The sequence below is a fragment of the Amphiura filiformis genome, chromosome 1 (genome assembly GCF_039555335.1).
Source record: "Amphiura filiformis chromosome 1, Afil_fr2py, whole genome shotgun sequence".
In the NCBI taxonomy this organism is placed as follows: domain Eukaryota; kingdom Metazoa; phylum Echinodermata; class Ophiuroidea; order Amphilepidida; family Amphiuridae; genus Amphiura; species Amphiura filiformis.
Genome location: NC_092628.1, coordinates 81,291,161 through 81,308,893, shown reverse-complemented (window position 1 = coordinate 81,308,893; position 17,733 = coordinate 81,291,161). Strand labels below are relative to the sequence as shown.

Sequence of the window (17,733 nt, the reverse complement as noted above, 5' to 3'; positions counted from 1 at the left end):
GCTAGGATCACGAAATACTCCTTTAAGAGAATTAACATAAAATATTAAAATTATGAGCAAACTTTTTATTTTTTAATAGCATCAATTTTGAATGCTTAGACTCATATAAGTCTTTGAATTTTGTGACTGTAATTGTAAGAAAAGTTTTAAATTGTATGTTTTTGGCGTATTTTTCCTCAAATTGCAACAAATATTTTCAAGGCAAAATTCTGCAAAATTTAAAGGATTAAAACGGCAAATGTTGTCGTTATAATACCCATTATTAGTTGAAAAATGATCTTATTATAAGAAATGTATAAGGTCGCATGTCACAAATAGGTCACCCAAAAATGGAGCAGCCGTAACATGAAAACGCTTTTGTCACATTTCAATTCAACTTAGGTTTATTCTAAAAGTGTAATACCTATTGTAGAAAGTTTGGTGTCATTTTGTAGATAATTGTGTTCTTTTTCAAATACAAAAACTCCTAAGTCAATTGGACAACAACTTTGAGATTTAGACCTCAATATGTAAAGATGTGTCAATGGAGCAGCCGGGTCGGGGGAGCCGGGTCGGGGGAGCCCCATAGGGTTATACACAAAATTGTGAAAATATGGCAAACTTCAAACCTTTGTATCTTAAAAAGTACAACTAGCATGGACCTCAAATTGCACATATATCATCCTGGATTGTAGATCTACTTCATAGTAGATCAACTGTAACGAAGATGTAACTAATAAATTACCTAATTAAATGCTAATTAAGACAGTTTTCCCTATATGTTACTGTGCAAAGTGTGCGTATTATGCTCCGACATTTCTAAATGGTCTATCTCTTGCCCAAGTCACCCTGCTTATTCAAAAATACACCTATTTTTAAGGAAATTTGATGAGGAATTCAATTTTGCTATTAGTTTTAGTGCCAGAAATTAAGGAAAAAAGTTTTGATTGATAAATGTCATAAAAATTTTAAAATTATTTTATAATTTTTGACCACCCTGTATGTTTAACGCAAGGGATACCAAACTTTTTCTTCCGAATTTGTTTGAAGGACCAATGCAATGACTTTCTGAATCCATATTTATTTTGAGCTTCATAGCTTTCAGAAAAGGAAAATTTGGGATTTTGTCATGACAAGAAAATTTTTAATTTTGTTGTTGTTCCACCCTGTATATTTCTTACCCACCCAGTATTATGACATTGTACTTTGTTGATTTGGCATCCTTGTAATATAAGCTTTCCAGAAATATATACTTATAATGGTCTAAAATGTATTCATTAAAAGTTGTGTTGAAGTGAATCGCAATTGGTGATATTTTTCTCATTTTACATCATGTTACACAAAGGATGACCAATTCATGACATGCGACCATAACAAGAATTTTGATCCAAAGGTCATGGTTTTTAAAAGGTTTAACCCCTGAAAATCAGGCCAAAGTGTTATGCAACCCCTATCGATCAATTATCGTATAACACCAAAAATACATGACTTGAAGCTTTTGTTGACATATTGGTCCCAAAATACCCCTTTTCAACCCAAAATGAGCAATTTTCACCAAATTTAAATAATACACGTCTTAATTATAATTATGGTATTATAATTATGGTACATGTAAACGCTGTGATTTTCAAGTTACTGGAAATTTAATCAGCAAACACAAAAACGTTTTAATTAAGTTATATTTTGGCTTTTGGTTTAGGTAAAAACGTTTTGATAACATTAAAATGTCGGGTTATATAAAGGTCATGAAAACGTTTTAAAACGTTTTGTATGAAAACACACTACAACAATTATTTTTTAAATGTTTTCAAAATGCTATTGTAAACTATTTTGCAAACATTTTTTGCCAAATATTTTGTCAACACTTAAATAACATTATTTTAAAATATTTGCACCCAGCAAACAGAAACAAAAAAACATCTTAAAAGATGTTTTTTTCAACACGTTTTAATAACATTTAAATGTCGGGTTATATAAAGGTCATGAAAACATTTTTAAAACGTTATTGCAAATATTTTGGGCAACGTTTTTCGCAAAATATTTTTTCAACCGCTAAATAACATTCTGTTTAGAATGTTTTTTATCAAGCTTAAAAAAAAATTGGAATGTTATTAAAACGTTTTTATACCCATTATATAACCCGACATTTAACCGTTTTCTGTAAAACATTTTGTATTTGATGGGCAGTAGATTATCAAAAAATGTTTTTAATGTTATGAAAACGTTTTATACCCTTTATATAACTCGATATTTAAACGTTTTCTGACAGCCTTTTATAACCTTTTGCGAATGATGTCGACAACGTTTTGTGTTTGCTGGGTACATTACATACACTTGTTAAAAACAATATCACGCCTCATCTTGTCACATTCTTTTTGACCCAAAATCACGGCCCAGTTATCGTCCGTTGTAATTTTCCTGTGTATCATGTGACAAAGGATAATTAACTCTTTCATTTCATTTGACAACAGAAGTATAAAAATTATGCCGATATTTCATGTGTTAAACCATTTTTCGATATTTTATGCAAATTAGAGGTCAAATGAAACACGACCCGGTCCCACCACTGGTGCAACGCAAGGTTATCGTTATCAGGTGTACCAATTGATGGGAAATACAATTATATGCTCAAAAGTGTTATAGTATTGTTATTGAAATAAAATGGACTAATATCTTCAAAGAATTTAGAAAAACAAATATTTTCCATCACCTGGATGACCACCAATTCTCAATGTGTTCTACCTCTACGCAGAATCAAGGTAACACAATAAGTACTCTTTCCTGCCCCTGGATGACCACCAATGCTCGATGTGTTCCATATCTCTACAAAGAATCAAGGTAATACAATAAGTACTCTTTCCTGCCCCTGGATGACTCGATGTGTTCCACATCTTTACAAAGAAGCAAAGTAACACAACTGGATGACCGCCAAACTTCTTTCCTGTCCCTGGATGACCACCAATGCTCGACGTGTTTCATATCTCTACAAAGAATCAAGGTAACACAAGTACTCTTTCCTGCCCCTGGATGACCACCAATGCTCGATGTGTTCCACGTCTCTACAAAGAAGCAAAGTAACACAATAACTACTATTTCCTGCCCCTGGATGACCACCAATGCTCGACGTGTTCCATATCTCTACAAAGAATCAAGATAACACAATAAGTACTCTTTCCTGGCCCTGGATGACCACCAATGCTCGATGTGTTCCATATTTCTACAAAGAATCAAGGTAACACAATAAGTACTCTTTCCTGGCCCTGGATGACCACCAATGCTCGATGTGTTCCATATCTCTACAAAGAATCAAGATAACACAATAAGTACTCTTTCCAGCCCTTGGATGACCACCAATGCTCGACGTGTTCTACATCTCTGCAAAGAATCAAGGTACATTGTAACACAATAAGTACACTTTCCTACCCCGGGATTACCCCCAATGCTCGATGTGTTCCATATCTCTACAAAGAATCAAGGTAACACGCGTACTCTTTCCTGCCCCTTGATGACCACCAATACTCGATGTGTTCCATATCTCTACAAAGAATCAAGGTAACACAATAAGTACTCTTTCCTGCCCCTGAATGACCACCAATACTCGATGTGTTCCATATCTCTACAAAGAATCAAAGTAACACAATAAGTACTCTTTCCTGCCCCTGAATGACCACCAATGCTCGATGTGTTCCATATCTCTACAAAGAATCAAGGTAACACGCGTACTCTTTCCTGCCCCTTGATGACCACCAATACTCGACGTGTTCCATATCTCTACAAAGAATCAAGGTAACACAATAAGTACACGTTCCTACCCCTGGATTACCACCAATGCTCAATGTGCTCCATATCTCTACAAAGAATCAAGGTAACACATCAAGTACTCTTTCCTGCCCCTGGATGACCACCAATGGTCAATGTGTTCCATATCTCTACAAAGAATCAAGGTGACACAATAAGTACTCTTTCCTACCCCTAGATGGCCACCAATGCTCAATGTGCTCCATATCTCTACAAAGAATCAAGGTAACACAATAAGTACTCTTTCTCTTGCCCCTGGATGACCACCAATGCTCAATGTGTTCCATATCTCTACAAAGAATCATGGTAACAAAATAAGTACTTTTTCTTGCCCCTGGAGTACCACAAATGCTCGATGTGTTCCATATCTCTACAAAGAATCGAGGTAACACAATAAGTACTCTTTCCTGCCTCACCCTGGATGACCACCAATGCTCGATGTGTTTCATATCTACAAAGAATCAAGGTAACACACAGGGTTTTCTTTAAGCATTTTGCTGAAGGGGTATTTTTGGACCCTTTCAATTGTGAATTTTTTTCTCTGAAGGGGTCCAAAACATTGCCCAAGGGGTATTTTTATAATATATATTATTTTTGACATTTTTAACAATGTGTGTGTTTTTGGAGCAGTGGCGGATCTAAAGCAGTTAGGAAGGGGGGGGGGGGGCAATTTTAGAAGAATATAATAAAATGTAAAAAATGCCCAACTGAGAAGTAAGAAACGTTTGCAAAATGAAGACCTAATTGAAACAATTTGGCCATTTTGGCACTATTAATATGTAAAGGTTTAGTTTAAAAAGCGGAAAATTTGTGAAATGAGCAGTCCACGGAGCCTTTCGTGGACGGCAAGTTTACCCTATTATGGTAGGCCTATAAATTGTTTTAAACATAAATTAGCATATATCGAAAGCATGTGAAAGTGACCATTTGTTTATCAACTACGCAGGGGGATGCAATGCCGAAACTAGGGTTGGTAGCGCCCCTACCCCCACCCCCACCCCACCCGAGAATATCTTAGACGCGGGCAGTGGCGTAGCTAGGGGTTGTGGCGCCCAGGGCTAAGGATACATAATGCCCCCCCCAATTGCGCGCGGAGCAAATAAGGCCTAGGCCCTACCACTAATTAATTTCGTTTACTAGAAGTTGAATATCGGTCTTAAGATGTTCTTTCAATTGATTTTGTGCTGAAATGCGCGTGATGTGTTAAAAATATGGCCTAAATTGGCAAGCAGAACCGAAAATGGCCACTTGTTTATCCACTACGCATGGGAGTGTCTGAGGGGTATGTCCCCCCTGAGAGGGAAAATGTTGCAAAATGAATGTCCAATTGAAGCCATTTGGTGCATCATTTAAACAGAAAAAGGACCCGAACTCAATTTGCAAAATTTCAAACTGACACTATACAAGTCTTTAGACTCGCAATCACTAAACTAAACATGTATGGACCGATGCTGACAAAATGTGACGGGCCCTGCATATCGGGAGTAGGTCCTAAATGCCAAAAGCCGAGAATAAATGCAAAATATCGGGTGTTTCTCTATTCAAATCTTGCAATATTTGAACGCGTACGTTTTCAAGATTTTGTACGCGTTGGACTTTGGGACTTTGGATTTGAAGGGGTCCGTAAAGTGTCTGAACGCCTAAATACGCGTGTTTTGTGCGTTTGCAGTAAACCCTCGTAACACAATAAGTACTCTTTCCTACCCCGGGATTACCACCAACGCTCGACGTGTTCCATATCTCTACAAAGAATCAAGATAACACAATAAGTACACTTTCCTATCCCTGGATTACCACCAATGCTCGACGTGTTCCATATCTCTACAAAGAATCAAGATAACACAATAAGTACACTTTCCTACCCCGGGATTACCACCAACGCTCGACGTGTTCCATATCTCTACAAAGAATCAAGATAACACAATAAGTACACTTTCCTATCCCTGGATTACCACCAACGCTCGACGTGTTCCATATCTCTACAAAGAATCAAGATAACACAATAAGTACACTTGTCTACCCCTGGATGACCACCAATGCTCGATATGTTCCATATCTCTACAAAGAATCAAGATAACACAATAACTACTATTTCCTACCCCTGGATGACCACCAATACTCGACGTGTTCCACATCTCTACAAAGAATCAAGATAACACAATAAGTACACTTTCCTACCCCTAGATGACCACCAATGCTCGATGTGTTCCATATCTCTACAAAGAATCAAGATAACACAATAAGTATACTTTCCTATCCCTGGATTACCACCAATACTCGACGTGTTCCACATCTCTACAAAGAATCAAGATAACACAATAAGTACACTTTCCTATCCCTGGATTACCACCAATGCTCGACGTGTTCCACATCTCTACAAAGAATCAAGATAACACAATAAGTACTCTTTCCTATCCCTGGATTACCACCAATGCTCGACGTGTTCCATATCTCTACAAAGAATCAAGATAACACAATAAGTACACTTTCCTACCCTTGGATGACCACCAATGCTCGATGTGTTCCATATCTCTACAAAGAATCAAGATACACAACAATAGTACACTTTCCTACCCCGGGATTACCACCAACGCTCGACGTGTTCCACATCTCTACAAAGAATCAAGATAACACAATAAGTACACTTTCCTTCCCCTGGATGACCACCAATGCTCAACGTGTTCCATATCTCTACAAAGAATCAAGATAACACAATAAGTACACTTTCCTACCCCGGGATTACCACCAATGCTCGATGTGTTCCATATCTCTACAAAGAATCAAGATAACACAACCCCTGGATGACCACCAATGCTCGATGTGTTCCATATCTCTACAAAGAATCAAGATAACACAATAAGTATACTTTCCTATCCCTGGATTACCACCAATACTCGACGTGTTCCACATCTCTACAAAGAATCAAGATAACACAATAAGTACACTTTCCTATCCCTGGATTACCACCAATGCTCGACGTGTTCCACATCTCTACAAAGAATCAAGATAACACAATAAGTACTCTTTCCTACCCCTGGATTACCACCAATGCTCGACGTGTTCCATATCTCTACAAAGAATCAAGATAACACAATAAGTACACTTTCCTACCCTTGGATGACCACCAATGCTCGATGTGTTCCATATCTCTACAAAGAATCAAGATAACACAATAAGTACACTTTCCTACCCCGGGATTACCACCAACGCTCGACGTGTTCGACATCTCTACAAAGAATCAAGATAACACAATAAGTACACTTTCCTTCCCCTGGATGACCACCAATGCTCAACGTGTTCCATATCTCTACAAAGAATCAAGATAACACAATAAGTACACTTTCCTACCCCGGGATTACCACCAATGCTCGATGTGTTCCATATCTCTACAAAGAATCAAGATAACACAACCCCTGGATGACCACCAATGCTCGATGTGTTCCATATCTCTACAAAGAATCAAGATAACACAATAAGTACACTTTCTTATCCCTGGATTACCACCAATGCTCGATGTGTTACATATCTCTACAAAGAATCAAGATAACACAATAAGTACACTTTCCTACCCCGGGATTACCACCAATACTCGATGTGTTCCATATCTCTACAAAGAATGAAGATAACACAATAAGTACACTTTCCTACCCCTGGATTACCACCAACGCTCGACGTGTTCCATATCTCTACAAAGAATCAAGATAACACAATAAGTACACTTTCTTACCCCTGGATGACCACCAATGCTCGATGTGTTCCATATCTCTACAAAGAATCAAGATAACACAATAAGTACACTTTCCTACCCCTGGATTACCACCAATGCTCGACGTGTTCCATATCTCTACAAAGAATCAAGATAAAACAATAAGTATACTTTCCTACCCCTGGATTACCACCAACGCTCGACGTGTTCCACATCTCTACTATCAAGATAACACAATAAGTACACTTTCCTACCCTGGATTACCATCAATACTCGACGTGTTCCACATCTCTACAAAGAATCAAGATAACACAATAAGTACACTTTCCTATCCCTGGATTACCACCAATGCTCGACGTGTTCCACATCTCTACAAAGAATCAAGATAACACAATAAGTACACTTTCCTACCCTTGGATTACCACCAATGCTCGACGTGTTCCACATCTCTACAAAGAATCAAGATAACACAATAAGTACACTTTCCTATCCCTGGATTACCACCAATGCTCGACGTGTTCCACATCTCTACAAAGAATCAAGATAACACAATAAGTACACTTTCCTACCCTTGGATTACCACCAATGCTCGACGTGTTCCACATCTCTACAAAGAATCAAGATAACACAATAAGTACTCTTTCCTACCCCTGGATGACCACCAATACTCGACGTGTTCCACATCTCTACAAAGAATCAAGATAACACAATAAGTACACTTTCCTACCCCTGGATTACCACCAATGCTCGACGTGTTCCACATCTCTACAAAGAATCAAGATAACACAATAAGTACACTTTCCTACCCCTGGATTACCACCAATGCTCGATGTGTTCCATATCTCTACAAAGAATCAAGATAACACAATAAGTACACTTTCCTACCTCTGGATGACCACCAATACTCGACGTGTTCCAGGGGCTATTTTAGATGAAAAAAGTCACTGCACGTTGGCGATGTAAAGTCTTGGTGATCATCCAGCGGCAACAAGCTTGCGGGGAGGGGGTGTTGGAGGCAGGGGTGTAGGCAGGGATACCCCCCCAACCAAAAAAAAATCACCAAAGGCCAAAATTTTCCACTTTGCGAGCGTAGCGAGCGAAAAAACCATGTTTATTTATGGTTTTCGGTCAAACAAGATCCAAATTCGCCCATTTGCGAGCGTAGCGAGAGAAACATTTAGGTTCTTTATACTTTCTTCGTCAAAAAAGTCAAAAATGCTCGATATGTTCCATATCTCTGCAAAGAATCAAGATAACACAATAAGTACTCTTTCCTGGCCCTGGATGACCACCAATGCTCGATGTGTTCCATATCTCTACAAAGAATCAAGATAACACAATAAGTACACTTTCCTACCCTTGGATTACCACCAATGCTCGACGTGTTCCATATCTCTACAAAGAATCAAGATAACACAATAAGTACAATTTCCTACCCCTGGATTACCACCAATGCTCGACGTGTTCCACATCTCTACAAAGAATCAAGATAACACAATAAGTACACTTTCCTACCCCTGGATTACCACCAATGCTCGACGTGTTCCACATCTCTACAAAGAATCAAGATAACACAATAAGTACTCTTTCCTACCCCTGGATGACCACCAATACTCGACGTGTTCCACATCTCTACAAAGAATCAAGATAACACAATAAGTACACTTTCCTACCCCTGGATTACCACCAATGCTCGACGTGTTCCACATCTCTACAAAGAATCAAGATAACACAATAAGTACACTTTCCTACCCTTGGATTACCACCAATGCTCGACGTGTTCCATATCTCTACAAAGAATCAAGATAACACAATAAGTACAATTTCCTACCCCTGGATTACCACCAATGCTCGACGTGTTCCACATCTCTACAAAGAATCAAGATAACACAATAAGTACACTTTCCTACCCCTGGATTACCACCAATGCTCGACGTGTTCCACATCTCTACAAAGAATCAAGATAACACAATAAGTACTCTTTCCTACCCCTGGATGACCACCAATACTCGACGTGTTCCACATCTCTACAAAGAATCAAGATAACACAATAAGTACACTTTCCTACCCCTGGATTACCACCAATGCTCGACGTGTTCCACATCTCTACAAAGAATCAAAGTAAGACAATAAGTACTCTTTGCTGCCCCTGGATGACCACCAATGCTCGACGTGTTCCATATCTCTACAACGAATCAAGGTAACACAATAAGTACACTTTCCTACCCCTGGATTACCACCAATGCTCGATGTGTTCCATATCTCGACAAAGAATCAAGGTAACACAATAACTACAATTTCCTGCCCCTGGATGACCACCAATGCTCGACGTGTTCCACATCTCTACAAAGAATCAAGATAACACAATAAGTACACTTTCCTACCCCTGGATTACCACCAATGCTCGATGTGTTCCATATCTCGACAAAGAATCAAGATAACACAATAAGTACTCTTTCCTGCCCCTGGATGACCACGAATACTCGATGTGTTCCATATCTCTACAAAGAATCAGGTAACACAATAACTACTCTTTCCTGCCCCTGGATGACCACCAATGCTCAGTGTGTTCCGTATCTCTACAAAGAATCAAAGTAACACAATAAGTATTCTTTCCTGCCCCTGGATGACCACTAATGCTCAATGTGTTCCGTATCTCTACAAAGAATCAAGTTACCCTTTCCTGCCCCTGGATGACCACCAATGCTCAACGTGTTCCACACCTCTACAAAGAATCTTGTTAACACAATAAGTACTCTTTCCTGCCACTGGATGACCACCAGTGCTCGATGTGTTGAAAATCTCTACAAAGAATGAAGGTAACACAATAAGTACTCTTTCCTTCCCTGGATGACCACCAATGCTCGATGTGTTCCATATCTCTACAAAGAATCAAGATAACACAATAAGTACTCTTTCCTTCCCCTGGATGACCACCAATGCTCGATGTGTTCCATATCTCTGCAAAGAATCAAGGTAACACAATAAGTACTCTCTCCTACCTCTGGATGACCACCAATGTAAAAAAGAAATATTAATTGTTCTTAGTACTATTTAATTACGCACACATTCGACAAACACCTTGATTTGGGTATAAAATAGTGTGAAATCGCACATTTTCGCGCGGGAAATTAACCCGATGTGTACGTGTGTCAACTTGCACTTGTTACAGTTATCAAACTGGGTACAATTACCGAACTGGGTACACCTTGCTAGACATGCGTCCAGTCTTCGTTTATGGAATTTATGGTTAGGGTTTAGGGTTAGGGTAAAATGAGACTATTCGGTAATCGCTCCAAATCAACATTTTGTTCATGTTTTTAGCACAGTGGATTTCTTGAATTGTGAGAGAAACAAAAATGTACACGGTACACACAGATTGTTATAAAGAATGATTTAAATAATGATGATGATAATAATAATAATCATAATTATAATAATCTATAATAATCATATAATAATCTTATAAAGTGAAACTAATACATTAATAATAATAACACAGTATTTAAATATGGATTTCCCAGCCATTCTGTGTACATTTACCACACACTACATGTAGTTGGGAATTCCCCTCATCGCAGAACACTCACGCCATCGGTTCCCGGCGCATCTATATATATCTCTGCCATGTTTGAATTAAATGAGTCACCAGCTTGCTGCGCTGCAGTGCACTGTTGGTTCACTGTGTCATTTAATACAGTGTCAAATCACCAGACTTTACCGAACACATTCAGCAGCGAGGTATAAAATAAGGATATGTCATTCAGTCATTAAGGTAGCAATTACGAAGGAAATCGCATGCACTTCTGGGTATGTAAAGTATTATTGTGTATGTAAATAACCATGAATTGATGTGATGGATTTTGTGAATATATAATGTGTGCAATGTGATGTTAGCTAATGGCGCGGCGTTGATGATACACTATTCATATGAGGCTGATTTATACAAATGTGTGGAAGTTCTACTATTTGCACCTTACTCTTACTCATAGGCCTGTTTATATACAGGGTTAAAGACGCGTATGGTTTTATCGCTAGCTGCACTCCGTTCTGAAAGTAAAATTAGCCATTTTCTTCCATTTTCAATGCCCCTAACTCAATAGGGAATAGCTCGTTTATTCAAAGGGTATAGTACGAAAAGGATGAATGAACTTAGGTTTATGGTATTTCATGTTCGGATTAGGTTAAGATTTGGTTTATGATTTGGGATATAGAGTTAGGTTTAGCGTTTAGGTTAGGTTTAGAGTTAGGATTAGGTTTAGTATCATAGTTAGGTTAGGGTTTAGGTTATAGGTTAGGGTTATGGTAAGGATTATGGTTTACAACGACCGGCTCTATTGGGTGTTCGGACTAATGACCCTTCTGATTATCGACCTGTAATCATGCAATAAACATTTTATCTTTCAGAGAATTATTGACGAAACCATGTTTTGGTGCCTCTGACGCAATACTCTGGTTACTGCCGATTCGCAAATTATGGCTTCTGGATATCGGGATACTGGCCAGGGCAATGACCATGCTACTCTACATCATACCAAACTGACAGTGGTCTGTGCTGACCAAGGCACCTTGAATCGTCTTCCCAACTTAATCAAACGCACTTTCGGTGGTATCTTACACAAATTCAGAGAGCACAGGGAGGAAGGGAGCTTACTTCTAGGCGCTGCAAGCATACGAGTCCCTTATTACTGTCAGTTCAATATTAGGCCTACTTATCATGGATCCGAACCCGACTACTTCTTCAATAAATTTCTTCATTCATGTCGTCTTTGGTGCGAACTTTGCAATACGTACAACTGGAAATTATGGATGTCAACCGACATGGAAGCAGCATATACACGCACGGGCCGCACATCAAATGTTCATGTAGACATCAAATTAAGTAGTTTTTCACTCGGATGCATGGAAGATAGATGGACATTTGTAGAACATTACAAACACATATCACTTATTAATCCTGACACAGTAACAAAAGGTAACAAAGACAAGTCCACCTCCATTGACTTTGAACATGACAGTAGATTCTTTACCATGCTATTCCATTGTCAGTCCGATAGAGGAGTCGAGTACGAGTACAAACTTCGCGTACGTTATGATGATCTGCAAGAATTCGTTCTTGTAGATTATCCACAAGATAGACCTGGACTTTCTGTATACTTCATGCTTAAGGCGCCACCTACTATCAAACGAATTGATCGTGATTCACATACACCGTTGCCAAGAGTAACACGGACCTGCTGTTGTAGTACAGAGATCATTGGTAATTCGTCAGTTCTTTCAATATCAGTCTCAGAGGAATCATGCCGTACTTTCCAATCAGTCATTAGCCGATTTCAAGTTTTCAAATACAAGATTTACTGGACATGTGTATCTACAAGAATATCGACATCGGTAGCATCAGCTGCTTTGCTTCGATTTGGTGGGGATTTTGAGTTGGTGTATATATTAGAGTGTCTTTTGTCGCAAGGATTTTTGATCACTGATAGAGCATCAAGACTTTTCGCTATCCTTAACAATATCCATCCCAAAGACCATCATGCAGCTCAGAAAGCGCTTCAACAATTGGCGTTACAGGTGGATCTAACACTGGAAGGAGATAGATTTCTTGATCTAGCTGAACAGTTTAAGATCAATTTCAAAGCTGCAATTGATAGCGACGATGTAGAAGATGACCATTACGATAATTGTAGATTCGTTCGACGCGCTATAGTTACTCCAACCCGATGTCTTCTCCTACCAGCCGAACTAATGGCGGAGAATAGAGTTCTGCGAGAATACGGTGAAGAATTCTGCATGCGCGTTGTGTTCCGAGACGAAACCTTCGGTAAGCTCGGTAGTTTTGATACCTCACAGAGTGATGAGATAACACGTCGGGTCGTGGATGTTCTCACTTCAGGAATTCACATTGGTGACCGTTGCTACGATTTCCTCGCTTGCTCTAATAGTCAGCTGAGAGATCATGGTTGTTGGCTTTACTCGAAAGACCTGAAAGGAAACACGGCCAGTAATGTCAGGCAATGGATGGGGACCTTTACCAACATCACGTGTGTGGCCACTTACGTCTCTCGAATGGGACAGTGTTTCTCTACATCTGAAGAAAGTGTAAAAGTCACTGTGGAAGCAGGGCAGGTGGAGCATGAAGATGATATTAAGAGTGCTGATGGGAAGTATTGTTTCTCTGATGGTATCGGCAGAGTTTCGTCATCGCTAGCTGCAAAGGTAAGGCAATAGTTTGGACTCTCGGGTCCGCATTTGGGTTCCACCGAATTTATTTTAGGGATAAAATAATAATATTTATTGTTTTGCTCTTTCTGGAACGGTCTAGCCTGATCAAGAGATCAATATAAACATTTCGTGCTGTCACAAGTATTTGAGGTTCTGCATTAACTTTGCCAGTCAATGGAAATTTCACGAATATTACTTATTTTACCAATGGCGGATAAAGTGAATCCTACGTTCGGTGTCCGTTACCAAAACAATAATTTTAGAGCAAAGACGGAAGACTAATTTCCTTTTAAAATGCTCTGTATAGTACGCTCTTGCTTTGCCAATTCTCGTTGTGATAGTGACATCCACTTATCACTCTTTTTATTTCCTATAATAATTTAATTAACAGATAACAGGGAACAGGAAAAAGAAGATCCCATCAGCTTTCCAGATCCGATATGCAGGATGCAAGGGAATGATAGGAATAGATCCAAGACTAGACGGCGATAAACTCATCTACCGTACGAGCATGGAAAAATTCCAAAGCGATCACAAAACGATAGAGATCATGAACAACTCGAGACCATGTAAGCTAGAAGGAAAAATACTTTTAAAATATCTTTATTAGCTTATTTAGTATAATTTATCATTAATAGAGTTCACTTTACAAAAACCCATAAATAGCAACACAATAATTTGCTTAAATTGCGCGCTCACACGAATATTGTACAACCCGGTTAATAGTTACCGTTTCAATTTTCGATTACACGCCATCTTGGCTAGGATCCCTACAATACAATTTGGGTAAAACCTCTTTCCTGTCGTTAGTTTTTCACGATATGAAACAATATTTGATCATTACCAGGTCGACTGTATCTGAATCGTCAAGCTATTACTCTCTTGTCTGGACTTGGTGTAGGAGACGATATTTTCAAAGAACTCCAGGAAGGTTTGCTGTATGAACTGGGAGGAATGTTCTTTGACGATGACGTAGCAGCGAAGTCGCTATCTAGAAGAGCAGCGCAACAGACGTCCATCAATTATCGCAAAGTGGTTGAAGCTGGCATAAGATTAACCTCAGAACCGTTTTTCCGCGGACTTCTACTTGCTGTTTACCGAAATAGCATAGGTAAGATTACACAACTTCTAATAAACGATCCAAAGAAACGAACAGAAAATGGTAGTGTTTGTTCTAGAATTAGAATCGATGCTACTTGTGTACACATTTCTGGTGATCAGGTTATTGTGAAACAAACGTACGTAGCGCAGATAGTCCAAATGTTAAGATCGTCCATCCAAAGGTAGAGTCAAAACTCAACAAACAGCTATAGAACAATTAAAAAGATCATATTATCAAGAAAGCATCAAAGTAATAAAACAGTAAGATTTACTTTACATTCCATTTCGTTCTTTGACCACCGACAGGCCAACTACAGAGAAAAGCCAGAATTGAAATTCCCTCTCATCTCGGTAGATATATGGTTGGTGTTATGGACGAAACAGGTGAGCTAGACTCCGGTCAAGTGTTTGTACAGTACTCCAAACACATGGACAAACCTCAGGTTACGAAGAAAGTACACACGGGTACTGTAGTTATCACCAAGTCTCCTGCCTTAGCACCCGGTGATATCCGCAAATTTGAGGCAGTCGATGTGCCAGAATTGCATCATATGGTAGACTGTGTCGTGTTCCCTCAGCGAGGTAAACGACCACATCCTGATGAAATGGCTGGATCAGATCTAGATGGAGATGAGTACTTCGTCACTTGGATGCCAGGGCTCCGTTTTGAAGGGGCCAACCAAGAGCCGATGGATTTTACACCACCACAGAAGTTACGGCACGACGGACCTATTCAAGTATCCGATATGATCAAGTATATGGCGAATTACATCAAGAACGACAACGTAGGTCTGATAGCAAACGCTCATTTGGCTCAAGCTGACAGAAATGGCATCTTTTCCCAAGTTTGTATGAGTATTGCTAAAAAATTCTCCAAAGCGGTAGATTTTGCCAAAACCGGTTATTCTCCAGATCTTGGAAAAGGAGAACGTCCATATATGTATCCAGATTTTATGGGCAAACTTGACAAATCGACATACAGATCAAGTAAAATCCTGGGTCATCTCTACCGTCAATGTCGTCAGATAGATCGGATAGCCATTCACCAGAAAGACCCCGTCGATGTTCCTCCTGATGTTGCACTGGAATATCCTGGAAGGCAAACCTTTCAACAGGATGCCGAAAGATCCCTGAATCGCTACAATCGGCAGCTAGAAGCAATTTTAACACAGTATGGCATCACTAGTGAAAGCGAGGCATTGTCAGGAAATATCGGGCGACTAAATAAACGGATGTCCCAGCGCAACGAGATCTACGATGCCAAGAAAATCGTCACATTAAAGGTAAAACACCTGTGGAACAAAACAAGAAGAGCATTCTTTGATGAGTTTGGAGGAAAAGACAGTCTACTTGTTTTTCCTGAAGAAAGTCTCGCCAAAGCATCGGCATGGTATATAGTGACGTACAAGCAGAGGGACAAGAAGTATCTTAGTTTTCCTTGGGTAGTATCGGACGTTCTCTGTGAGGTGCGTAAACGTAACCCCGATGCGTTGACTATTATAGTTCCATCTGTAATGGGACGCCTTGCGATAGAAGCTGAAGGCTATCAACTTAACGCTACTAATGAGAATCTGTGCCAAACTACACAAGGAGACCCACGGAGCAATGAAGATCTGTCGGTTATATTCCACTACCTAGAAGAAAATCCGTGGATGAGGACTGCTGCAGGAGTGCTAATGAAATGGCGTGAGACTCAAAAACTGGACAAAGAAGTTGGTAGAATAGATTTCTTAGTTCTTCTCTGTGGTTTCGCTATACAAAGGTCTTTTATTATTGAAGCTGGACAGCAAGCATACTGTAATGAAGAAGAGGCAACCCAGCTTGATGACCATGGGAAGGATGAAAAGCCTATCAAGCTATTAGTGGAATTCTTGTCATTCTGCGCAACAAGGATGTTTTATCACGAAGAGCATAGGTATGTTCCTGTATCGTGTCAGAAACCAAGGTTATCAAACCCACATGTAAGAAAGCTCGCTACTCTGGCTGAAAAGGCGTATCATCAATTGGCACTCTGCGGTACAATACACAGTATCCTTCAAGTATATGACAACTCCAGTGAAGAATTCAAAGAGGAATTCGTAACCGTAGGTAATGACCTCGGTTCATTTTTCACAGCATGGCAGGGGATACTCAGCAATGAGTTCCCAAAGGTAGGGATATCAATACGACCAACGGGACAGGGCAACCGACCGAATGGAAAAGTAAGCATCATGGGTCCTCAGTCTGAGGTAAATGAGGTTCAGGATCGGATTCAAGAATGGGAAGTTAACCCAAGGGTCTTCGAAGAAGACATCTTTGAGGATGACACTGATGAATTGTCTGATGACTTGTCTGATGAATCGTACGATGACTATTGCGATGAATCGTACAATGACTATCACGATGAATCGTACAATGACTATCACGATGAATCGTACGATGACTGTCGCGATGAATACGATGACTATCGTGATGAATACGATGACTATCGCGATGAATACGATGACTATCGCGATGAATACGATGACTATCGAGATTAATTTTAAAATGTGCCCGATGAATTCTCCATCTTACAAGCATTGTTCAATGTATGCGCTCGTCTATGATAGTCCGGAATGCTAGTCTAGTATGCTTGCTATTATGATGCCAAGAAACAAACAACATAATCCATCAACTCATACAATCTGAAGCCGTCGGCACAAACTACGTATTCTGTGATGCCGTTGTGATATATCATAATGAATGGATGTTGTCTTCCGATGCTACTCGAGTAATAAATCTGGTGGTAACCGGCGATACTGATTTGGTTTTCTTTAAACGAGCTTGATACTCAACCTATTCATCATAAATTGGGCAAAGCTTGCCCCTGAGCAGCTCGCTTCTCATCCTCGACGGTCTATCTATCAAATTCTTCTCCTCCTTCCAACCCTGGCGTCCCACTCTCA

At 39.5% G+C, this 17,733-nt stretch overlaps 1 protein-coding gene across 1 annotated transcript; it reads left to right on the top strand.

Moving 5' to 3' along the window:
• Window positions 1-11,916: 11,916 nt before the first annotated feature.
• Window positions 11,917-17,528, top strand: LOC140154459 (uncharacterized). Its single transcript, XM_072177028.1, has 4 exons — window positions 11,917-13,702; window positions 14,100-14,277; window positions 14,556-14,819; window positions 15,116-17,528. Exons 1-4 carry the CDS (start codon window positions 11,960-11,962, stop codon window positions 17,326-17,328), a joined length of 4,398 nt encoding a protein of 1,465 aa, XP_072033129.1. The 5' UTR covers window positions 11,917-11,959; the 3' UTR covers window positions 17,329-17,528.
• The last annotated feature ends 205 nt before the right edge of the window (window positions 17,529-17,733 follow it).